This window comes from Protopterus annectens, chromosome 8.part0 (assembly GCF_019279795.1).
Source record: "Protopterus annectens isolate FY-2018-M chromosome 8.part0, PAN1.0, whole genome shotgun sequence".
Taxonomy (NCBI): domain Eukaryota; kingdom Metazoa; phylum Chordata; order Ceratodontiformes; family Protopteridae; genus Protopterus; species Protopterus annectens.
This window is the reverse complement of record NC_056741.1, coordinates 778,893,504-778,919,908: the sequence shown is the minus strand read 5'-3', so window position 1 is coordinate 778,919,908 and position 26,405 is coordinate 778,893,504. Positions and strand designations below refer to the sequence as shown.

General features: G+C 37.7%; 1 protein-coding gene across 2 annotated transcripts in view; it reads left to right on the top strand.

The window, feature by feature from the left end:
- The window catches only part of DENND1B (DENN domain containing 1B), a 3,525,330-nt gene that overhangs the window by 1,123,969 nt on the left and 2,374,956 nt on the right, over positions 1-26,405 (top strand). For both annotated transcript variants that reach the window (XM_044080248.1, XM_044080247.1), the window contains exon 3: positions 22,844-22,887. In XM_044080248.1, the coding sequence (XP_043936183.1) occupies positions 22,844-22,887 (44 nt within the window). The remainder of the gene's footprint in view (positions 1-22,843; positions 22,888-26,405) is intronic.

Sequence of the window (26,405 nt, the reverse complement as noted above, 5' to 3'; positions counted from 1 at the left end):
GAAAAGTAAAAACAATTACATCCAGAAACAAGTGTACCACCCCATGTTTTTAACTGTAGTTTTTGTAAGTTTTTAAACACAGATAACTGTTTTATACATCCTATTTCACGATCAAAATTTTATTTTAGGGTATTTGCTACGTGTAATTCTGAAAATGTGGTATACTTAGCCAACTGTACAAAATGCCCAAGTTTCCATATAGGAAAGACCAATCAAAAGCTTAAAGATAGGATATCTTTTCATTTATCTGAGATACGTAGGAAAATGGACAATAATGCCTTATTAGACATATTCAGCAATTAGGCGATGAACATACTTTTAAATTTTGAGTTTTACAGATTGTTAGTATACAAGATAGAGATAGGGACATAGTAAATATGACAGAATTGGCTGAGTATAGATGGATTAATTATTTCAGGGCTGACGCACCCCCTGGAATTAATACGTGTAGCATAAAACCCATATTAAAAGATAGATATTATCATGTATAGATATTTTCTGTGCTGTTTATGTTGTGCTTAATGTGGTCACTGTTTTTTATTTTTAGTTTTTATGAGTTCACCTTAGTTGTTTAATTATTTTTCCTTGTCCCTAGAGACATGCTGCTTCTCCTGGGGCTTTTCCATTTCTTAGTGTGTGCATCAATACGTCTAGTTTATGCCCTATGCCTTGTGAGAGGAGCTACCTGTGATGTACAATGCCCATAAGTACTGAAAGGTTTGTTATTTTGGCCAGACATTGGCTATCCATTGCAGGAGATCCCTTAAGTTACGAATGCTGCAACAGTGCTGAGAAGGACTTCTACTGTTAAGGTTTACACAATTGTACTTTTTCACACTGAATAGTGGCAGTCATTTAGTCCAGAAGTCATATATTTCGTGTGGGTTTTCTTTTAAAAAACAACATTTTACTAACGTCCTTCTGTTTGATGTTCTATACTGATTCTTTTTGATTGCTACAGTGTCCAGATAGTCTTTGGTAAGATGCAGCTGTTTCCCTACTGACTGTATCTCAGCATCCTTCTGAGAGAGCCACACATACAGTCGTGCTGGTATTACCTGTCTTTGATTCAGTTGATTCCTTGCTGCTTCACGTAGCTTTGCTGGCCATGAACTGCTCTGGGTGTCCTCATCTTGAAACGCTTCCTCACCAATTTTCTCCATAATGTAAGATTTTTTTAAACTTGGGATGCAATGGCTCAGGTCATTTTTATAGGCTCTGTAGGGTATCTGAATTAGTACTGTATACTCAGACTGCATTCAATCTACTTCAGCATGTTCACTGACTGCACTTGGTCATCGTTCTTCTGCCATGTATAATTCAATCTCTCTCTCTCTCTCATAAAACTATAGGAACATTTTCATGTCAAAATTTTAGTCTTAAAATGTGACCCATTTCTGAAAAAATGTATAATCCAGGTAGTACATTATATTGCTAAAGTTTGTCTGAAATGATTCAAAGAAATTGGACCTTTATTCAGAATTTACAGAGTAAGATGGCTATCCTTAAGTACTGGCAAATTAGGCGGTCACCTATGTATTAAATTATGGAGGACACTACTTTTACATGGGTGGATACACAAATGCTACCAATACAGTAGTGTGTGTGTTGGGGGGTGCTTACTGACAATTTACTTATGCTGCCCTTACAGGCAAGGCCAACCCTGCAGAGGGAAGAATGTTTTTTCACCTGTAGTGTAAGCAGATCCTATCAAAAAGCATGCACAATCATTGGAGCGGATTGCAATTTATCTGGGATACTGATAAAAGTAAGCAACACTTTTGTAAATAAGCAGCATATCATTGTCACTGATATGCTTTGCTGATTTTTGTTTAAGTGTCAAGGGTTTAAAGGAGATGACTGTAGTTGAAAAAATACCCTATCTGCTTTGAAATAGCCTCCCCAATCATACATTTCACCAGTTGTAATTGAAGTATAGCATGCTTGATGTCTGTTTCAGGCTTGACTTCTTTTGCACCTAGTTTTACTTATCTGAATAAAGCTATGCTGTGTATGGATGCTTAAGATATTAAACTTCTGAATTAAGATCAATTAACACTAGCTATGCAGTGCCTACTACTAACAGACATACCATTATGTGAAGTATGTTTTGATCTTTTCCAAAGCAATTCTAGTTACTGTTAACAAGGAGCTTGCTTAGAGGTGTGTGTCCACTAACAAGATCAATGAGCAGTCGATTGGAGGTAAACTTAACATTTGAAGTGCAGCCCTCACTGTTCAAAGAACAGTTTAATAGTTAAACTATGAGGATGATACAGGAAAGCATTGTGGAAGAGATGTCCCAAAGCACACAGCTGCTTTACATCTCTGGGAATTATGGGTGCTAATGTTAAGAGTTAAAGAACTGTTTCAATATTTTGAAAATCCAATCTCATGAGAAAACTTAATGGAGCATTTTCAGAATTCACTGTAAAGATCAGAATGTCTTGGTCTGAATAATAATTTTATTCCAAATGGCACAGCTTAGTTTGTAATTTTGGGATTATTATATAGTTTTTGTGGCCTAAGATTAAAGTGTGCAACTTCAGAGTGAGCACAGATGATTTACATGTCTTTCAAAGGCAGAACTATGTCTTAAAAAGACTGCAAAACCAATTCACAAGTTATTCTGTTTTTTTTTTTTTTTAAGTATTAGTTCTAGCAAGTCTTAGATACTGTCCTTTAGCTTGTTAGCCCCTGACCTAAATAAGCTCCGAATAACTATATTTTTGAAGACACTGATTTCTGGTAACATGATATATTTGGCAGCTCAGGAAAGGAAGTGGTGGTTGCCTGTATTTAAATATAGCTTGATCACAGACTTTTTTACCCTCACTTCAAAGATTTTATTTGTTACCAGTGGGAATAATGCATGTCATACAGCTACAGGGAAAGGTATGCCTTGCAATCATAATGGGATTTCTTAGTATTTGATCCCGAATTTCATGATGCATAGCAAGCTGTGTTATGTAGAATACACCTACATCACAGTCTCACAGGGTTACTTGTCTTTCACTATACCTAGGCAAGGCAGCAGAACTGTTGATAGACATATTTTAGCTTTGAAATTTCGCGAAGGCCTTAGGGCTAATTGAGTAGCCCATGGCTGTACCACTGCTTGTTGATGTCTACCATGGGGAGTCTGGGATGCGGACTGGATGGGTTAGTGTGTGTGCAATTTTTTTTTTCTTTGTGCAAGTTAGAATCACCCATATTAACTATTTATTTGCTGCAGGAGGACACAGATTGAGTAGGGGCTTAATAATGTTTGGGTTGTATTCTTCAGGGTCAGTTCAGAGGGACATTAGGATTAAAAGCAAAGTCATTTCTAAGTGTTACATAGTCTTAAGAAATAATGCCCTTAAATGCTTAATAATAACTGTGAAGCATTGTTTGTGTACTGGCAAATTGGAAGATGATGAGTATTGCCAATCTAAACAGAAACCTAAAAAGGCAGACTCATAGTAGACAATTATTACTTGATCCATCCCTCTGTAACTGACATGCTATGCTTTTATAAATCAGCTGAAGTAGATTGAACTGGACAGCATTACAGCAGTCTCTGTGTAAGTGATCATATATGCATTGCTTAGTCCATTAAAAGTTTGCTAGTTTATTGTAAGTGTAATAATTAGAATGTGCTAGTGGTCGCTTTGAGATAGTTATGTTTATAGCCGTTGGTTTAGATTAGTTGAATATTCTCTGTGCTATTCCTGGTGCAGTCAGGGTTCTCTGCATGTAGTTAGTGAAATGTAAAAACATTGCACTTTAAAGTGGTGATGCATGATGCAAGCAGATATAACTAATGCAAGAGAAAAAGTATGTAGTGTAAAGAAGGTAAAATTGACATTAGAAAATACAAGTCAGGAAGTAGGGAAATGTAGCCTTATGTTGCTGTCTTTCATCAGTTTAATATATACAGTAAACTCTCAGTTAACCAGAACTCAAGCAATCAGAACTCTCAAGGATCCAGAAAAAAATCCAAAAAATACAGTACAGTATGAACAATTCAGTTTTTTCATATATTGCACTTTGTCCCTCCCCGGCAGAAACATACCTTACATTTTCAGAGTTTTAAAAAGGACGATACAAATAAATTCCCTCTCCCCAACCTGAGAATAACTCAAACAAGTCAAATCGCTAAAATGTCAACACTCGCTCCATACTCACTCAGTTTGCATCAGATTGCACATTCTCTCTCTAACATACACACACACACACACACACACACACACACACACACACACACACACACACACACACACACACACACACACAGTCTCTTCAGCTTTCATAGATGCATTCATACACTCTTTCTCTCTCCGATCACACACACACTTCAGCTTTCATACATCTCTCCGATCTCTTACACACTTTCACTTCTGCTTTCATACATGCATTCACACACTCTCTCTCCAATCTCTCACACGCACTCTCTTCATCTTCCATACATCTCTCATCTCTCTCACACAGTCACTTCTGCTTTCATATATTCATTCACTCTCTCTCCAGTTCAATTCCAGTCGACTCAGCGTGCCACTGAAAACCATTCCACGTGCCACGCTTTCTAGGGGAAATACAAGTTTAAAATATTGTTATTCCAGCCAGGCTTTTAATTACTTTATTTCAATATTAAAATCAAATCAATACAGTGTTTATGGTATACTATAGGGTACAGTATTTGTCAGGTCTGTTTTTAATAGTAACTCTCAAGCAACCAGAAACTACACTTATCTGGCATCTACCAATCCCCATGGGTGCCGGTTAACTGAGAGTTTACTGTATTACTATTTATTTATTTCATTTTGGTGACTTAGCACAGTTGCCCCTTACTTTTAGTGGGTTACCTGGAGTCAGGCCTAGCAGCATTAAAGCAGTATGCATGTGTATGATGGATTAGATATAAACACACACACTTGCTATAGCCCATTAAAAGTTTGAGACAAGTCAATTGTAAGGGTAATCATGTAGAATGTGCTATGTATGCAATTTGAGTTGGCTATCCTAACGGTTGCCTGTATGGGACTAGGTAAAGAAGATATGTGGTGTTCTGGTCCATGGCTAGGAAATTTGAGGTTAGTGAATATGACTAATGAGAGACACACACATTAGAGAAGGGGAATATGAAGTTAGAAAGCACATCAGTCATAAAGTACAGAAATGTTACTTGATGCTGCAGTCTTTACTCATAATATGTGTTATTTATTTCATTGTAGTAATCGAGTAGATCCCACTAAACACATGCACTATTTCGGGGACTAGACCTGAGGTTTTATTTGCACTGACTGAAAGAAATTTGACCTAAACAGTGGGACGGAAATATAACTAGGCTTCTGATTAAAGAACTTTTCTTGTCAGAATTGTGATGACAGCATGAGCACACACATGTAACACTATGCTGTTGGTGCTTAGTATTTCAAATGAGGTAGTGGTAGAGAATCTAGAACTCACTGAGATTTTCTGCTATTTTGATTAACTGAGTAAATACGGTAGAAGAAACAAGCATTTTAAGTTCAAAAATAATGATCCAATGCAGTGTAACCCCCTCCCTATATTGATCTGTGTACCGAGTTCATCTTCAACAGTCAAAATTCTGAAAAAAAACTTGGGAAATCCTGCTCTTGGAAATTTTCATACGTCTGTTTCAGTGTACAGCATGGTAGTATGGAGTTGGGAGGTTGGCTGCTTGGTTTGATTCTCACATGGAGTAATTGGCTTGGTTTAAAATGGCCCACAAGGACAGTTATCCTACTACTAATATATGGACCTATAACAAGTTTTTTACTTAAGCATGCTCATAGCTAACCCCCCCCCACCTTAGCCCCTATTAGTTATTGTTTTTTTTTCACTTACACAGTTTGGCTTATGATCCCTGCCACCTCAACAAAGTTCTGTGTTTGCATGCCTAGCATACCAGTTTCTGCTTGGCTGCCAGAAAATCTAAGGTTTTAAACTAGAATTGTTTTTACTGTCTTATAAGAGAGGTAACATTTCAAATATGCTACTCGCAGGTGCCATTAGGAGAAGCCTTTAGCTTATATGGTGAGTAAAAAGATGTCAGCTGTCAAAGGCTGTTTACAGTGGCACTGACAGAATGGTCAGCCATGTAGCTGTTGGCACTGTTTGAGTTTCACTGCAGGGGCAGATTCTTGGGGAGCAGGTTATAGCTCAGCTCTCCTTCAGTTAAGTCTGGTATTAAGTTAGCCTCATGCTCTGTGCAGGTACGCTAGAAAGGTCATGAACCCACACCAGACCTTCTTTTTGATGGTAGACAAGGTGAATGGTGAGAATACAAGACTCCCTCCGGTTGGGATTTCCTGGGTACCTGTGCCACCATGCCCCAGCTGAATGGCTAAAATTTGAGGCTTAGGGAAGTTACCACTTGAGTAACACTAGATCTTGGATTGAGGGAGCATGATGACTAGGGCACACTTTCCAGGAGCTGACTGCAGGGCTAGCTAGTTCTAGCTGGAAAAGATCCTTTTGGCCTTTGTTTTGCACCAGGGCTCAGAACTTAAGACATCAAACACATTTTTGGATATCTGCAAAAGCTTGAGCTGCAGGTGAGGGAATGCATTTTTAAGGAATATGGCCTGAAACCATGATCTCCATACTTTCATCCAACAGTTCCCTGTAATTCAGTACCTGACATGCTCATCATTGCATGACAAATTCTGCTAACATACCTTTGTAGGTAGCAAGTGAGTGTGGTACATTCTGTCACTAAGGCTGGTTTGAAGATTTGGGTGATCAAGAGGCTGTTTTCTCTGATACAGTCACAGATAATGAGCCATCCTAACTCCTACTTTTCTTCTTATTCACCCCTTTCTTTGGAGACTACCTTTAAGCTTATGGGGAAAAGCTTGGATTGTCCTTGAGCCCCAATTCTGTTCCCTCAGAAATGTTTTGTAGAGTGTTTGAGATAGAAGTTTAAAGAGTCCTGGGTCTCATCAGTAAGGATGTTGTCCTAGCTGCTTAGAGGCAATATGTGACCCTTTAGTCTCTAAGAAGGCAGGTGCTCCGTACAAGTCCTGGCCTATGTGGTTGAACCCCTTTCAAAGCATTCTTCTCTGGAGTTCTATGTGATCTCTTTAGTCCATTATAGATGTCTGAGAACACAACTCATTGCCATGTCACAAGAAGTTCAACATTACAGTCAAACATAGTACTTCTCTGTCATCTTAGGGCTTAGAGAACGCAGCTCTTAATTTTACCTGTCTATGTTCCAGTCTCACCTAATAAATCAGGCTTTAGAAAAGTCTGGTGTCAAGGAGGATCTCATAAAGACTGTTCTCAGCTTTTAAGTTAGGCTGCCATGTCACTTGCTGTAACTCTTATTTTATAGATGCACTATGTTGGCACTATTGGGAAAGAGGTTGTGCTCTGTTAAGGAGGAACTGAGAGAAAAAGATCATGGACGCCTGTTTCAGGAGGTCCATGCTGTTTGTCAGAATGATTAGGATCTAGTTTATGACCTTTTGAACAGGAAGCAAGCACTGCTTCTTTGAAGGTCTTATGTAAGCTTGGGTTTATTTTCTACTTCCTCCTCTTCTTCTGAGTCTATATAAACCCATAAGAACAAGCTTTCTTGCCATCCAAAGACTGCATTGATGTGCCTATAGTCTTGCCTACTCTCCCATATAATAAATGAGTTACCAAGAATGACAGTCCAGTTGCAGTCCTTACTCTGGTTTGGGACTTCCTATGTTTGCCCAAGTATAGAAAACTGTCACAAGTAACTAGTGGATTGTAGATATGGTTATTCTTGGCCATGGTCTGAAACTCACGAACAGTACACCAAGGGAGCTGCTTTCATGGCTAGTATATGGGGCATCAGCACTGTCCCACTTGAGATAAAGCATGGAGAAAATGTAGAATCTTAAAAGGTGTACAGACCACAGTTCAAATCACAGCTGGTACACCACTATCGTAATAAAATCCAAACTCTTTATTCAAAAGGTAAGGCTAAGCATTTAGCCTTACTTTTGAATAGAGGTGTACAGATCACAGTTCAAATCACAGCTGGTACACCACTATCGTAATAAAATCCAAACTCTTTATTCAAAAAGTAAGGCTAAGCGTTTAGCCTTACTTTTGAATAAAGAGTTTGCAGCACTGTCATCTTAAGCATCAGTAAATTGCAGTATTGGTATTCGACATTTGTATATTCTTTTTTCCTCATATGCTTGAGGTTTCTCATTTACATGTCATTACGCACTCATTTGCATGCATCGTGTGTCATGCAGTTTTGAGCATTGTGCTTGTGATGATGTGAGGTAGTGCCAGCTATGCCAGGAGATGTAGGGCAGTGGATGTGTAACATATGCCAGCATAGCTAGCTGGAGTTTTGTAAAGAATTATATGTCATTTGTATATCAAACTGATTTGTACAAGTACTTGTGTTGAAAATGTATTTGTGAAGCTTTTGTGTTAAAAATGCACCAGCAGTGGGTCCTGCTGGACAGAAAATAAATACACCTGTATATCAGACTGTATTGTTACTGTTGAAATGAGTGTATTGTAACAGAGGATACTGGAAGAGAAGAGGTTAATCTCAGTCCAGCTAACTTCAAAAAATAATCTGAAATTAAATTACCTGGTTTAGGTCATAAAGGTTGTATCTTACAGTTCTGATTGCAGCCAGAGACAAAATGTCTGTGAAAACCAGGACCAGGAATCCTACCGTATTGTCCTTAGGGGTGAACTAATTGCTACCCTGGAAGGGTGGAAGTTTTTAAAATGGTTTTATAGCTACCAGATGCTATAACACATTTTCGCAAAGTTCTGTGTATGTGTATTATTACCACGTATGTGCTAGATTTTGGTTCAATTTCTAGTAAAGGGAGTAGTGTGGGAACCAGAAGTCAGATGACCAGATGTATGTGATGTCATTCTATAATCCAGCGCTACAGTGATGTTTTAATACTAGATGAGACAGAAGTTTCAGAACAGTCTGTTGGTGAAACCTGACAAAGAAGGACCACTCACCTACATCACCTTGCCTTGCTCTAGTAAGTAAGTGAACTACGGGATAGTAATTCTTTTGATCAATTAGGAAAGTATAGTGAGATTAGTTAAGTATTTTTTTTCTGTATCTGTGGGAGTCTTTCCATGGGTATTATTTTTAATAGTTTGTGTGATTTGAAAACTCTGGTGTTTATTGTAAATAGATATTTAGTTTTTTCATGTTCTTTTATTATTTATTAATGAATATATTTAAGCTTTTTATTGTGGCTGGTCTTTTAGAGAATATTTTAACCTTTGAGAGTAATTATATTTATTTGGTGACACTGTGGCTGCTCCTGAATGCTTTGCTGCATTTGTCAATTACTACCATTTGTATTAGTATTAATGTATAATTGGGTACCCTTGTAAGAGCCTTAGACTAGCTGGCTTTGAAGTGTTCTGGTGGCAGTATCTACCTTGTAGTTTGGGCAGAGGGGACATAGCTGGTAAATCTGTGCCAGCCTTTTCCAGGCGTGTGTGTGTTTGTGAAAATCAAATCTCAGTGTGCCTGTGTCAGCTACTTGGCGCAGGGAACATAGAGCACTGCTTTCACAGAGAGGGTGTTGGGGAGGACTTTGCTTTGAGCACTCAACTCTACAGCTGTGTCAGTGGGGAGTCTTATTTGGGGCCTGATGAGAGCGAGGGAAACCCAGCCCCAGGAATGAGTGTGCTCCCTGTGTGCTTTTAAGGGATACTCTGGCTTTGCCTTCTTGGGTGTACCTGGCTTTTATGATAAAGTTGGCTTCATTGATTGTTACATTATTTATTACTGTGATACATCTTTTAAGCCATGTATAGATTATTATAAAGTTTATTACTTGCAAAGGTTAAATGTATTAAGAACAAAAGTAATGCTAAAATTGTAGCCATAGGTTTAGTTGTTTATTTAATGACACTGTATATAGGAAGACATCAATTGAGGGAACTCTGTTCCATATCTGTCTGCAGAATACCTCAAATTCGTCAGTTCTTCATTTTGTAGTTTATACTACTAGTCTTGCATAATCCTAAATTGTGTGCAAAGCTGTAACTCTGTTATGAGATTAACAAAATTTACTGGTGCTTAAAGCAGCTGCAGACTACAGATGGATCAGTCATTATGACACAGCACACTTCTGTGTGTGCAACTTGTAGAACAGAACACCAAGCAAGAAAACAACCACTAAGCTCGGCCAATGAGGTGGAATTTGCAGCAGTGATCTATATGGAATTAAACAGAATATTGTAAATCTTTCAGGATAAGAAAAACAATATAAAAATGATGTACAATAAAACAGTAAAATTATCTTAATGGAAAACTTGTTTAAGGAAACAGAATACTAGAGCTTTATCATTTAGTTAAATGACTAATGAATACTAAACTTTGGATATACAGGCAAAACATATAGTTTAATTCTGTGAAAGAAAGAAAAACAGTAACAGGAAATATAAATGGTGAAGATGCAGATTTACAAAGACAATAAATCTGAATGACATGCTGGAATGTAAAAAGTCCGTCCTAGATATATCGATGACTGGTAATGAATTTGAACATTCAAACACCGGAAACACATAGCTGCATGTGATTGGAGCATGTATGCTGCCTGTCACTCTTCTCCGTTTTTCATGGGTTGCAGATTGTAGCTTGTTAGCAGTTTGTTTGAAACCTTCCTAGCAAAAAGCTGTGCAAAAGAAAACAATAACTACAGTTCTAACAGAACAAGCACTACTTCTGAGGCAGTATGCCACAACAGAAATTGCATTAACCACTTCTGATTAATGTGATGCTGCTACTGTCTTAGAACATCTCAGGTTCATTGAAGTTGTATCACTTTTTTTGCTTTAATACATTTGAGATTTAATGTAGAATCTAATTATTTATTTAGATTTGTTATTCAGGCTAGAGTGCTGAAATCTGTTTTCAGGCTTGGGCGGTGTTGTAGATGAAAAGCAAATATATAAGATGTACATAATTACTGAAATGATGCAAAGCCTAAACAACATGGATAGACGCAAGTCTTGTGATTACACTCTGTATTCTACAAACTGCTAAGAAGTGACCTATGCTTGGCATACAAGGCAAGTCAAATGGCATCAGAAATACTCTGTATATGGATCTAAACCTCTTTTATAACATCAAAATAACAGTTTGTAGGGACAAGTATATCTCGCAGGGGATACCACTGCTCTGGAACAGACTCCCCCATCCATATAAAACAAATTTCATCCCAGTTCATATTCAAGTCCAGCTTGGATCTATGGATAGGAAACAGTAAATTTACCTCAGGGCTGCCCCCTGTACTACTAATGGACAAAGGCAGCTTCTAAATGCTCTGTCAAATGCATGGATCCCCTTAAATTATCAGTAGTATGGTGCCAGTTATTCTCATTAAGGTTAATATATAATAATCAACCATGAGATGGGTAAGGCCAATGTCTAACCAAATAGGATAGGTTAATTCAAGCACAAAAAGAGAAATTAGATAGGGTTAAAATGGTGCAGAAGGGCATCTACCCTAGTACTTGCTTATGGATCTATAATATTATATTCGCTTAAGTGGTAAGGATAGATGCAGGCAAACAATTGATGTAGAAACATGAACAGTTTTATAATTACAGAAATGAAAAATGTAAAAGTAGATGTACGGTGTAAATAAAATATTGTTGGTACTATTGTAACAAAATATTAGAATCTTCTATCCAAAAGTCATAGTACCAAATGTAATTTGATACATAATAAAAAGGGTAATGATGGTGCTAGGGAGAAGGGATCAGTAAGGAAGAAAAAGTAGGTGTATAGAGAGAACTTGGAGTTAATGTTAGAGGGACTGAGTAGTAGAATGTTTTTGGTAGTAGCGGTAATGGGGAGAGAAGTTGCAGTAAGAAAGTAGCATGAAGGGAGTCTTATGGTTGGATTACTGGTGGTGACTAATAATCAGTGGGATGGTTTATAAGGTGAGTAAGTGGTTTTTGAAGTGGATGTTGGCTTCCTGTTGCAGGAACTTGTATATGATTAGTTGTCTTTTAGTCTAGCTGGGAAGGATTCCCATAGCTGTGATGAGAGTAAATGTGAGTGTAGCTGATAGTTATGCATAGTGCTGTGAAGGTTGGTCTTGAGAATTTGTAGGGCTCTGGTCTGATTGTGGAGCAGATCTGAGGTTATATAAGAAAGTTCTTATAGTAAGGCAGTAGGAGAAGAAGGTAAATGAGTCTTGTTTTAGAAGCGTGAAAATACGTGATCCAAGTAATAGTCTTACATGTTGTTGCAGAGGGAGCCACATTAGCTTTCATTGCAGTATGGCATTGGTCATCTCCCTTAGAGGAGAGGGTGGCTAATCTGCATGTCTGGTTAATGATTACTTGAAGGATTGTAAGATTTCTTCTACAGGCTGCTGCTGAAATGGGTAGGCATTTATTTAATTGTACTAAGAGAACACATTTTCCTATGGCTGTTCTTTGTTCTGGGGAAAAAAAGTGTGATAAATTTTTGCACCTAAATTATTAATTTTAGAACTTGTTTCTTCATTGAAATGTTAGAAGTTCAGTTGCTAGTCCATCCAGTCTGGATGTTTGAATGGGGTTGTTTTTAAGCCATATAATGTTACTGTAGAGATCATTTTCTAAGTCCTGTTTATTTGGTTTGGAGGAGAAGGAGTTGGATTTGTAGGTGACCATGTCAGCTGTGTGTAGAATGATTGGGAGGTGTGGGTAGTCAGAGAGTAGCCTACTGATTAAAAGTGAGAATAATAGCAGGGATATAAAGGATTATTACTTAATCCCTTTGGTCGGAAATGAACTACTGGACACGTGTGACTCAGGCTTAATAGAGAAAGATCTGTTTTAAGAGATACTTTCTGAACTCTTGTAGGGCATCCTTACTGATGCCTTTTGCTGAAAGGACTTTTACTAGTCTGGAGTGATAAACTATTTCAAAGGCTTTATCAGATTGTAATAGCTACAATTAAATTGCTTTTGTTCATGTTTTGTACAGTATCATCTGCTAGGGTGAATATGGCAGTTGTAGTACTTTTTCCATTCCAAAATCTGTGCTGTCAGAGGGAGAGTATGATTACTTTTTATATACAATTTTAATCGTAAGTATGCTGTTGTTTCTATTAGTTTGCCTAAAAATGGGAGAGCTGAGATCGGTCTGTAATTTCCCGTAGAAGTTGGTTTAGGGATTTTTGAAAAGGGTGAATGACTACTTATTTCTACATCATTGGCATTTTATTCTTAGTTCGGCATGAGTTAAAAGATGTGCCAAAGGGGATGGGGAATGTATTCCAAGGTTAGTTTGAGGAACCATTGGCAGAAACCATTGGAGCCTGAGGATTGCCGTTATCTGTTTGTTCTAGTAGGGCTACTGTTTTTGAGTTAGAGAAGAGTGTGAAGTTGAGAGTACTTAATAATAGGACATAGATGAGTTGCTATTGTTTTAGGGAGGAGTTCTTAAAAAAAGAATCTTTTAGGACATCATGGATTGAAGGGGAGCTCAAGGAGAAAATGTTTGCATGGGCTGGATTTAGAAGTATGACCTGGGATATTGTGAATAGTTTTTCAGAATAATTTTGAGTTGCTTTGTAATGACTGTTGACTGGAGCTGTGGCAGAGGGTTTTATGTCATTTTGATAGGTTTATATTAGTATGACAGTTTGTCTGCTAGTGACTGAGGTTTTTCTAATCATTTCTTTCAGAGTATCTGAACTTGAATAGAGCTATAGGTTCTTAAGTAATCCAGAAATCATTTCTAGCTTTGTATAGTATGGTAAGAAGGGCGAATCACTGGATAGGAAAGAAAAGTAAGGACTGCAGTTGTGAAAGTGGTTCTCCGGAAACGCATCTTTGCCTCTTTAAGCCTCAGGATGCATCAAGATACAAAAGAAATTTGGCCAAGGTTTTCCTCAGAAACCCACTACTGCAGTTCTTGTTGCTTGAGTTTCATTGCTCTTTGTATTTGAATATTCCAAATAAGAGCAATATAGGTGTGTACTTGTGATTTATTCATTTTCATAAAAGTGTATTGGAAAAAGAGCAAGGATTTTTTCTTCTTCTTCTTCTTAAAGATGCAGTGACCTCTGAGAAAGAATATAAAGCTAGTGGGCTCCCTATTGAAATGTTGGATCTCAAAATGCAGAGTGCCGACAAGCTGGAAAAAAAGACAAAAAAAAAAAAAAACAGGAGAAGAGAGAATTTCGAAAATCGATGTTCTCCTTAAAACTTTGTAGGGGGTAAACCTCTCAACCCCCCCCCCCAACTTATATATACAATTGCCAATATCACTATACCTCTGAGAAAAGGGAATATTCTGAGAAATGTCATCTTGGTCTTAAGTCTGTTCTTTTGGCCTTTCATTCTCCGTATTTCAGTACTCACTGAGTAGGTCCCAACATTTCAAATAATTACTAAACTAAAGTGATGTGGCAAAAGTGGGAGGGTGTTGGAATAAATGCTGGGTTGACTTTTACTAGCTGCAGTTGTACAAGCACAGTTCAGCTGTGAGCATGTGTTCAGGTGCCTTGTTGTTTGAGCTTTTGAGTTCATGCAACTGTAGCCAAGCAATTGATTTTAAAGCACTGAAGTTTTATTTAAGATCTAATAGATAAATCTGGCCAAGTTATTCCAATGTGGTTTTGGCTGTTCAAAGACTGCTGTAATCATATATTAGTGACTTTAAACTGAAGCAACACTATCAATGCAAGACAGTGTTACAAAGGCATCAGTTAATTTCAGGGTCTGGTGAGTTCTTTAGTAGTCGCTTCCAGTAGGCTGTAACATTTCTTGTAAGAAAGTCTTTCCATTACAAACCAAGAAGAAACTTTGCAGTGTGGAGGGTGTGATGTTCACTTCTTAAATTGTGATACACTTAGTAAAAATCGAACTGTAAAATATAACTATAAAATACATGCTCCAAAATAATCAAATAGAAAATAGTAGGTAGTCCTCAGCTGACTTAGAAATGGAATATCCTTTATTGAAATACACAAACAAGTGATCCTAGTTGAGTATAAAGGATCAAAAACATTCCTTATATATAATCAGGTTGTTTGGAGCATGGGAGTGCAGAGGGTAGTTCTGTTAAGAGCAATAAAAGCATTAAAATCATACCTTTAGCCAAGTAATCCTTCCCCCTTAACACCATAGTGTAATCAGAGACTTTTGTAACTCAAACTGAATCTAGAAAGCTAGAGACAAATTACAGTCTCATTTGTATAGGTTAACAAACTAATCATAACTTTATTAATTAAGAAACCAAACTAACTAACAAAAAGATCTACCAATAGATATCTACCAGAATAAATATTAATAAATATGCAACATTTAACAAAGATCACTTTCATATCAAGTAAATACTTCATCGGGTTTTTGAGTAAAAAATTCAGATTATAATATGAATGAACATGTGTATAGATATGCAACTGAAAACCTGAGTAGGATGAAAAAACATAAAAATAATTGCTAAGCATGTATCACAGATACTACCCCATCTGTGGAACAGGCTCCCCATCCCATGTGAAGCAGAGTTCCTCCCTAACCCAATTCAAGTGCAACTTGGACAATTAGATGGGAAACCAGAACTTCATCCCTGGTTTGGTACCTATGTCTCTAATGCAGACAGGTAACGTGTAAATGGTTCATCTCCCAGGCCCATGCTCAGACTTATCAAGGGTGTCAGAACTTGTGAGAGATTTAGCATGCATGGCTAAGCTTAAAAAGTCCCTTATGGTCATTAGCCTAGTAAACACCTATGAACCTATAAGCTGGAAATACAGTGATAAATGTTAAAAATAAAGCATTAAGGCTATGGGGATCTGTTAAAGTCTGGCATCTAACTAAGAAAACAATTAATCTGAGAGTGTAAGACTGCCCTCGAGTAATTGCAACCTTATAAAAAAGAAAAAGACTAGGCCCATAACTTTCACTGCCCAGAAGGAAAAAATGTAACAAATGTGTTCAGTTTAGAATCTAAAGTAGCATTTAATGGGGAACCATCAAAAAATTCTTAATGTGTACATGAGCCACCTAAAGTATGTCCTTTATAATACTGTAAGTTAGTGCTAAAAGAAGTAAACAGTGTTTGATATTTGTTTTTAAACACAATATAAGCAAGTAATGTCTCATCAGTCTTTTAAACAGTGGGGCACTTTTCCTGTAATAGGATGTTCAAAACTATTATTTTTGCTGATAAAAAATACAAAAATGACACTTTCCACATGGGAAGGTGCTTTTAGCAGAATTGGGATCATACTTCTTCACTGGTTCATAACATAATAAATGCTTAAGGGATTTCTTATTCTTAATTTTTTTTTAAGTGTGTAGGTTTGATGTGTTAGCTGCTTGTCAGATTAAGAATTTAATCTGTTTAGCCCAGTGTAATACTTAAGCAATAACCCACGCCTAGGTGTGGGTAATGCTGGATTTACCCATGGTTGGTGTGGTTTGGTCACAAGGGTGAAGCCCGAGTGGCCAAACAAAGACAACCGTGGGTAAATCCAGCGTTACCCACACCCAGAAATGTGTTATTGCTATTATACAATGACATTATTTAAGAAAAAAAAATACTTACTTTTCTTAAGTAATGGCATTGTATAATGCCTCCTTGCTGCCCTTCCGCAGCTGTCCAGTATTCTGCGGCAGTTCTGATGTACTGCGCATGCGTATGGTTACGCAGTACATCAGAACTGTGTGTGTGGAGGCAACGGAGAAAGGAAGATTTCCGTTGCTTTTAAAAACTTGTCTCAATATGTTAAAAGAGTTTAACATAGCGAGATAGCTTAAAAAAAAGCAATAGAGATTTTCCTTTCTCCGTTGCTTTTTTTACAGATATCTCGCTATATTAAACTCATTTAACATAGCGAGATAACAGCAACGGAGCTCTTCTGTTCTCCGTTGCTGTCCAAAAAAAAAGACATACTAATGGAAAAAGTCCAGGTGGCCGGACCTTTTTCCATTAGTATAAGTCTTTGATTTACAATGTGCACGCTGACCAATCATCGTGCACGTTTTGGAATATTAATGGGGGAGTCGTTGTATAATTTCAAAGTTTTTGTATTGGCAAGACAAATAGAACACTGATGGAAAGGGTTAGAGAGCACTTTAGATGTATTAGGCAGTCATATGAGAAGAACCCACTGACTAAACATGTTATAGATACTAACAGTGAATATAATTTTAGCTTTATGGTAATCAAGACTATACCAGAAAATCAGAGGTTGGGTGACATCTCTAATAAGACTGAGAGTAGGGAGCTTTACTGGATATTGCAGCTACAGGCAGATAAATGCAAGGGTTTAAATGGTAGGGTCTCTTTAAGACCAGCCCTTAAGGCTTAGAGGGCTGTTCAGATGAAGTATCTAGTAATTAAGAGGGTGCACATGACTAGTAAGTAATGAACTTATTGGTGGAATCTGAATGGTTTATAGGTATTTATCTGAATCTTTGTAACTTGTTTTATGGTCTAATGAAGCTGATATAGTAAAAACATTTACCTTTGTTTTTACTGTTTTTCTAGAGTTATAAAACCAGTGGATTTTATCTCTGCTGCATCACAGTGATTTTATTCTTGTTCATTTATATATATATATATATATATATATATATCACATACACACATAGAGATGCTCACCAATTCCCATTATTTATGCCATTCACTGTACCTCCTTAACCAACTTTATACCTGTTCATCTGCATGAACTCCAAAATTGCACAAAGCACTGCAACTGTAGTGTAACCAAAGGTCTGTGTAAAGGAGTAGTAGTTCTGTTGTCTCAGGAATTAAACCCTTCAGAATCGAGGCAACATTGATTTGCTTTATCCACTGCCTGTTCGTATGGCTCTTGATGACTGAGAATAAGTAACCAAAATACCCAGACTCCTCCATTTCTGCACGTAAAAAACTTTATTCCTCCAAAATCATGTTCGTCATTTGGATTGCTGCATTCAACATGCAGTACCTTACATGTGTCTTCATTAAATGTAGGTACATCTGCTGACCCAACCCACTACGTGGTCCATTTCTATTTTCAGACTGATGTTGCATCACTCACAATACCCTCAAATAAAGTATGATCTGGAAATGCATTTATCCTACGTGAACTTTTTTTATATTAACCAGTGCTGGTCCGAAAAACTGGGATGAACCTGATAACCCATGCCTTTTTCTGTGACCCTCACAAGTGCTTCACTTTATATGTCTTCCATATTCTACCTCACATTTCTCCTCTTATTCTTCCCTAGATACCTCCTATAAAGAACAGAGTCCAAAACCTTGTGGAAATTCTAGTACAGTACATCTGCCAGATTTCCTCTTGTCTGCCACAATAGTCACCGGGCATAACATTTTATCAGATTAGACTGACATGGCTTTTTTGTTGCAAAACCATGTTTATGATCATTCTGAAGGTCATTATTTATTCAGTTGTCAGTCACTCTCTTAAATCTTACGAATGACCTTCCCTACCACAAATGCTATACTGATAGGTTTTCAACTTCCTGCTCTACTCCATTGCATAGTATCAGCATTGTTCATTTCTTCCTGTCTTCACACTTCACTTCCTCATTCAGTGATCAGTAGAGAGTGTCCTAGGAACACCTGCAAAATATTGAGGAATCTTGGGGGGGTACACAGTTTTGATTCTGAAGCTCATCCTTCCTTAAACTGCTCCTTTTACTTTATCAGATTGTCAGCCAGTCCTACTACCACATTCTAAAGAAACCTTCCTCTTCCATGTAAACTCTATCCTTGTTTCATATTTGATAAAACTTAAATAAAAAAAAATCAATATTCATCCTTGCTGTTCATAACCTAGGTGTTCTTTCTTTAACTCGGTACTTTCAGCCCTTGAACTTTGCTTTTCCACTACGTGTCTGAAGAATGACTCCTGTGCAGAGTCTGCATGTCCTCCCTGTGGTCATGTGGGTTTCCTCTGGGTGCTCCGGTTTCCTCTCACATCCCAAAGACATGCTGTAGGTGGATTGGACACTCTAAATTGGCCCTAGGTGTGACTTTGTGCATGTGTGTGCCTTCTGTGTAAGGTTGGGTGCCAGGCTGGCAACTCGACACCATAAAAAAATTCCACTGCCAATCATGAGCGGACAGGTGATCTGCTGTGACGACCCCTAACCGGGAAAAAGCCGAAAGAAGAATATCTGAAGAATGACTCCAGATTTTATCATGTCTGCCTGTTCCCTTTTTACCTTTGCCCCATCACATCTTACTTCACTATAGATCCCCTTTTCTATCTCCATGTATTCCATCTTATGTAGTTTAGTTTCGTAGGATGCTCCAATGGGTTTTCATTTCTGGGACTGTGGAGCTTGTATATCTTCATTTGATAAGCCTGCATTATAAACTGCAAGAAAAAATGTGATGGTTAAGTGGGGTTGCCATCTGATCAAGACATCCAGAAGCTTTATTCTTGTACCCCAGATTAAGACCTTTTTATAGTCAAAAGGTTATCTTTTTAGTGGATAAAAAAGCAGCAGTTTTCTCTTACAAATCTGTAATTATAAACTCTAGAGCTGATCTTTTGCTCTAGCACATCTGTGTTGCAGCAGGAATTTGACTCCGGAAAATGAGAAGCCACAGATATACTGCCATGCATCAAATATGGATTAGGACACTAGCTTACTTTGTGGCTGATGGAAGTTCCATGCTAAGAGATATCACCAAGTAGAGCAGATTTTCTTATGTTCGTTTTTTTTTTTTTGCTTAAAGTTTGTCAAAATGTCATATTATTTTGCTGCACTGTATGCTGTTAAGTCCAGTATTAATGGATGCAGTGGAATTAAAAATTTAAAGGCCCACCACTATCATCATTCCTGTAAAATGCAAATGTGTGTCTGTCTGTAGTAAAAATTTAAATTTAGATTTTGACTAAACAGGCTGAACTTTCTTATATGGAATAACTTGTTACTTCGTTATGTTTACTGAGTGTTGGTTAGTTTTGCTGTACATCTATGAAACACAATTATAATTGGGTTTCCAGCTTTTTTAATCCTAGGGGTAAGTTTCCAGTTCCATGAAATAAGTACTTGTAATTAGGTTTCCAGCTCCTTTAATGCTGGTGGCAGATTCTGTACCTTATTACTTTTAATGAAGACTGTTGACTTTATCCTACTGGGACCCATTGACCCTGTTAGCCATGCCATGGTGTCTCCTTTTTCCATTAAACCTGCTGTAGACCCCGCTTAGCTTCGGTATTTGATTTGAACACTCATGACACTTAACTTATTTTGGTTCCCTTGGTCGCATGTGTACTTTTCAGTTTAATTCTGCTGAGGGACCTTATCTGCCAATTCTGTGAATGGCCTTCACTAATTTAATCCTTTCCTGGATGTACGGATTCCATTTACTATGATTTGAGAACCTGAAATGTAATTCCACTTGGGAATCTTGCCTTCTTAATTCTTTTGGGGTATCCCAAAACTTAAGACAGCCATGTTATGTGCGTTTAAAATAATAAGGTCTTGAAGTAGCAGTTGTATTTAGCTCTACTAAAAAGGGTGTCACTTTGAAATATTTAATTCAGGACATCAGAATGTGAATACTTGAAGCACTTGCCTTGACTCTCCTCTGATAAGAACTGGATGACTATGACAACAATATGAATTTTAATCTCATTGACTTACTCCTAAATGCTGTCACAAACCTTCTTTGTGCTCTTACGCCACAACTAAAAACTGAACATTTCTGTGTCTGCAGGTCTTTTCCTGGTCTGTGTTTAATATTTTCTGGGCTCCCAGCAAAAAAGAGTACATTAGCCATTTGCAGAAAGACAGAATTGGCTGATTCCTTCACAGGAACAGGAAAACTGAGAGGGACAGTGGCATTAGTTGACACATTTTTGTACTAACCAATAGTGAGCATCTGCAAAAAGTGTAAATACTGGCAGACACATTTAAGTAGGTTAAAAGTAAAAAAATAAAAGTGTTTGGGTTGCTTTGGTTTGGAATTCCCACTGATAAGCAGCCTTCCACGCTGATTGCAGGGATTACTAGTATCACAAACATGTTATGACCATTGTTTTCTTTCTTACCATAAATCGAAAAGATCACCTGGCTGCTTGATGCTGCCAGGTTTTTAATTAAACCTAATAATGACAATAGCTGATTTTTATTTTTGTTTTTCTCCAAGGAGCACCTAATTTCAAGCATTTTTAAGTGCAGTAAGTAGCCACCAGGTACACGATAAAGGATTTATTGTACATATCTATGCAGAGACACTTGCTCACTAATTTTGTGCCTTGGCTCATATCAGAGGCATGCATTAAAAAAACCTTCAATGCATACTGTGCTGCAGCTTAACATAGCAATTATTAATTGTAAAGGTATTGCAAGTCTTGGTGTGAGCACAACTAACATTATGTGTTAAGCAGTTGAAGGTTAGTAGTTTATTTCCTTGTTTTATGACCTCTAATAGTTACTTCCTGTTAGCATTCTGTTTTATAAATTGATTCTGCTTCTTAGAAAGGATTCAGGGCTGGACACGTATTGTATTGCTGCGGGATACACCATAATTATACCAGGCCCGAAATTAATCTGTAATAATGTTCATTTTAAAAGCCTTGTGTAGTAGTAGTTTAATTATGGGGAAGTCAGCTGTCTGACTTTTCTTCCAACATATTACCTGTAGCAGGTTAGTTAAATTATAGTGAGCTGCAGCTGTTTTGACAAGCTTTATAGGAACTTAATGATGATGTACTGTGGATCCCACTGATTACATGTCATTGTTGCCTTGCAGAGTGATGCTTTCGGAGCTTCATATTCTTTCTGTAATACTCCAACTTGTAGATTAGAGTAAATCTCTTTACTATCTTAGCTAGTACATTCATCTTTGTACCTGAACAGTTTTGCAGGGAACATTTATAAAATGGCACTTTGCCATACTCAGCCAACATGTGTAATTAAAGATTCAGTAGACTGCTGTCCTGTAGTTTTAACCTGACATTGAGGAAACTGCATTTCAAACTGTTGCCATTTACGTACAATTAATATCTTCTAAAGAACATGATTCTCACTGAAAATAGGTAGGTTCTGGAACAAGTAGCCAGTTTTTATTAGATCATTATTCTCAGATTGTCGTCTTCTTTCTGCTTTTTCCCGGTTTGGGGTTGCCACAGTGGATCACCTGTCCGCTCATGATTGGCAGTGCAGTTTTACGGTATCGAGTTGCCAGCCCGGTGCCCAACCTTCCACGGAAGGTACACACACGCACACACTCACGCTTAGGGCCAATTTAGAGTATCCAATCCACCTACAGCATGCCTTTGGGATGTGGGAAGAAACCGGAGCACCCAGAGGAAACCCATGCGACCACAGGGAGGACATGCAGACACCGCACAGAAGGCACCCCAGCCGAGGATCTAACCGGAGAACCTCTTGCTGTGAGGCAGCAATGCTAACTGCTGCACCACCGTGGCAGCCCATATCATTATTATCAGATTGTAATTTACTTAATTTAATAATTGCTGTGTTACATATCTTTAATCACTGAAGCAATTAGTTAACTTGCAGACATTTAAGCATTTGAAGAAAAGGGTTTTTTTTCTTTTTTTGAGTAATGTAAAATGTAAAAATTATTCTTGCAGTTTTATTTCAGCATCTGAATTATGCTTTACAACCTTATAAAATATGTGAAGTTTAGAAAGGTCTTCTATTAAAATGAATGAATAAAGAATTGCTAAGGTTCTGAAAAAAAAGATTCTTGTGAATAATCTAGTGCCTCTTTTTGATTTTTGAGAAACCACTTCCATGCTTGCTTGTGAGCTTAAATCTGATCCTTTCTTTAATATTAATGTGCTCTGACTGTAAAACTCTGTTCCTTCGTTTCTGATTAATGCCGTCTGTCAATTATTTACAGATCCAGTGGTGCTGTGGAAGTTCCCGGAGGACTTTAGAGATCAGGTTGGAAATATAAGATGCACTTTTTTATGTTAAAATAAAAAAACTATATATATATTTCTGTTACTTAGCCATGGAGAAGCAAATGTTAATGAAATCAGTAAGCAGTCCTTGAACAACTGACTATTGGTAATTAGAATACATCTGTGACAAGAATAGATGATAACTGTTCTACTTATACAGTCTCAGAACATTAATGTTTATGGCCTTACTCAGACTTGTTTCTTTAGCATCTCTTCTTTGCTCTTAACTGTAGATATTGCCTGTTTGAAATTCTGCAGCATGAGTGATGACAAAGAATCAAGCACTGATAATACTTGTATTGAATAGGAGACGCATAAGTTGTTTTGTTTACAATGTATCTCTGTATCTTGAATTTAAGATGCTGGTAGCATTTGCCTAATGCATACAGTAAAGTCTGAATATAGATTCTACTGTCCTTTGTCAGAATTTTATCACCAAATTCATCCTTTAATACTTGGTAGTCATTATCGACGTTGAATCTGCAAACCAATTTTTTCTAGCATATTATAAAGACAGCCTAATTTCCTTAAATTTGTATCCATTTTACAGATTTTTAAATTTTCATCAAATGCTTGTCTGTTTTGGGAATCAGTATAATTTTTTAATGTATAAGAAACATTCTGAGAGGTCTGTCTACGTGTTTTAAATATAGGATTATCTTTGCTGTTTCAGCAGACCTTTCCACCTACACACTGAACACAGAATGTGTACCCTCAGTCACAGCTGATCAGTACCATCCTGCTACTAGTATTTCATCATGTCAAGCCCTGCTGGAGCTATACCCCATGAAACAATCCTTGCTGTAGCCACTAAGGAAAGACTTCCACTGAAGCCTGTTGATCCATTAATATGCATGTCTCCTTCAAGCCAGGATAGGGTGACCTTTAGCTAGAACCAAAATTCATTGTACTGCTTTGGGTAAGTGGGCTGAGATCTGATGTGATCAGGAAAATGTTCATTATTCTTTCACTAATCACACATGCTGTGGTACCACCCTTTAAGCTCACTGCCCCTCTCCAATTGTACAAAAGTCTGCAACTTCCATTCTCCACAGGGAGTTACTGAAGGAGTAACAAATACACTGATCTTCCACACTCTGCGTGAAGGAGAACCACCTGAAGTGCTCGGTCCTATACTTCCCATAGCTGACCCTGCATCTTCCAAGACTTTTCACTAAAGCCGAGTCTCTGACGTCATAGGTAAGGCTGGGAAATGGCCTTAAATCAGTGGTATAGCTTGGCTTTCTACCTGTGCTTTATACCACATTCTGGAGTGTCTCAGCTTTTGATATTTCTAGGATTTTCAAGGCTTTATCTGTTTTTTCATTGTGTACAAGAGATCAGAGTAGTGCTTATTAACTTAATTTGGAGACTGGTTAGTGTTTGCGACTATTACTCCATACATAATTTTGTCAAAATGAACAAGTAGCGAAGACTCTCTCTGCTCTGCTATTTTTAACTAATTTTTCTGACCTTCCTGCTTTCTGCCTTAATCCTTTAGCCCATTTACTTTTGTTACTGCCTGTCCTTATCTAGACTATGTTGGTAATAAAAAATATCTAGAAGAAGCCTTGTACACAACAGTCAGATATGTGCAGATGCTTGCTGCAGACAGAGTCAGTCACTTGAACAGGAACAGAAAATGGCTTGCCATGCTGTGGAACTCTCCACATTTGTGTGTACAACTGCTGGTGAACTTTTGTACCAAAACATTTTCATCTCTGTGTGTTCTAAATGTAAGTATTGTATCATAAATGTTGTATATATTACCTTAACACTAAATGTGGAAGTTCTGATTAAATATTTTGCAGCACTGTATCAGTTATGTTGATGTAATTGTGCTTTAAGAACTAAATAGATCTGAGTCAGTTAAAATGTGCATGTCCACCCTGCAACATCTGTATCATTTTTCTTTTCCTTTGTCACGGATTATTTTCTTTTGTCTATCGTAAGTGCTAGAATATCAAAGTAGAATTGTATTATATTATATTTATTTATTAAGCAGAAGGAGACTATAAGCTTATCTAATATGCCCTTTTAAGTGTATTGAACAGTTTTCCTCTTCTCCACCCCTGCCTTCCTGATTATCATTTATATACTTGTTCTTTGCAGTCTTCAATGTCGCTATGGATTCCCCCTCCATCATCCATTCCAGAAGTCCATTCCTGGATTCACAAATCTCTCTGTAAAAAGTACTTGAGAGAGAGAGAGTGGTTAATCCCTTGAGTCTGCTGCTTGTGTCCTTCCTGTTCAGAATGATACCTTTACATCTCCCAGACATGATCTTGTGCACCAGTATTATGTCCTCACATATCTTCTGGTCTCAGATGTGAAGAGTGTTAACTTCTCTGGCCTATGTTCATTCCTTCCACTCGGTCCCAAGAATCATTCTGGTACATTTCCCCGGTAAACTTTTTAGTAACCTGATTTTTTTTTTTTTTTTTTTAAAACTTGTATGGTCTCCAGAACTGCAGAAAGTACCCAGGTCTGACCAAGGTTGTGTTGAGTTGAAGCATTACCTCTTTTCAGCTGGAACCTTTTTTTTTGTCCCCAGTAATTTTTAGTCCGCCATACCCTACAATTTATATGGCCTGTTTGTTACACATTGGGCGATAGCAGTTTCAAGCTTATGATTTCCCCATCCTGTGCATGCCCATAGCATCTAAGAGGAAGCCAGACAATGGGCTTATGGTATGTTTGTTTATGCTTCTACGTGCAACTCAACCAAAGCCTTGCCTTTGCAGAATACAATTTATACCGATGCTTTACTGCAGTGGTGTGCCAAGGAAAGTCCTCCCCCCAATCTCTCCCCTCTGGATGGGTGAGTTAATGCATATTTCTTACTTCCACCCTCTCACCTTCTCCTAGCTCTTCCAGCAGTCATACCACTACTGAAACTCTGGTCATGTAGGTTTCAGTTCTCCTGAAGCCACACCCAGCATTCAGTTTACTTTTGCCACTGCCCCCAACCTCTCCAGATTTTTTATTATTTTTCTGTTAGAGGCCAGTTCAAAGGCATTGCTTAAGTCCAAGTAGACTATCTCTATATTTCCTTTTCAAGTTCAACTGAAATCTTGACATAAAACTGGAAAGGATTTGATTGTCAGCTGCTTATAACCATGAATTTTTATTGATTGCTGTCTTGAAGAATGTTGTTCTCAAGAAGTACTGCCAGCCTTCCCATCAGGTGTTTCTCCATGACTTTCTCTACCACTTTTACTATGGTAACAGGTCTGTAGTTAATAGGACTTTTTCTGTTCCACACTTACTGTTCTTTAGTCCTGAAGCCATTCTGTGTTGGGCAGTCGCGTGTTGAAGATCCATGTTCTTTGACCTTTTCTCCCCTGCCTCTGACATCCATGTATTTCCATTTCTCATAAAACAGCCTCTTCTCCTTACTGATATCCATGTATTTCCATTTCTCCTAAAACAGCCTCTTCTCCTTTAAGAGAAGTGAAATCTGAAGGCTGGCCTCATTTATGAGGATGAGGGATGGTT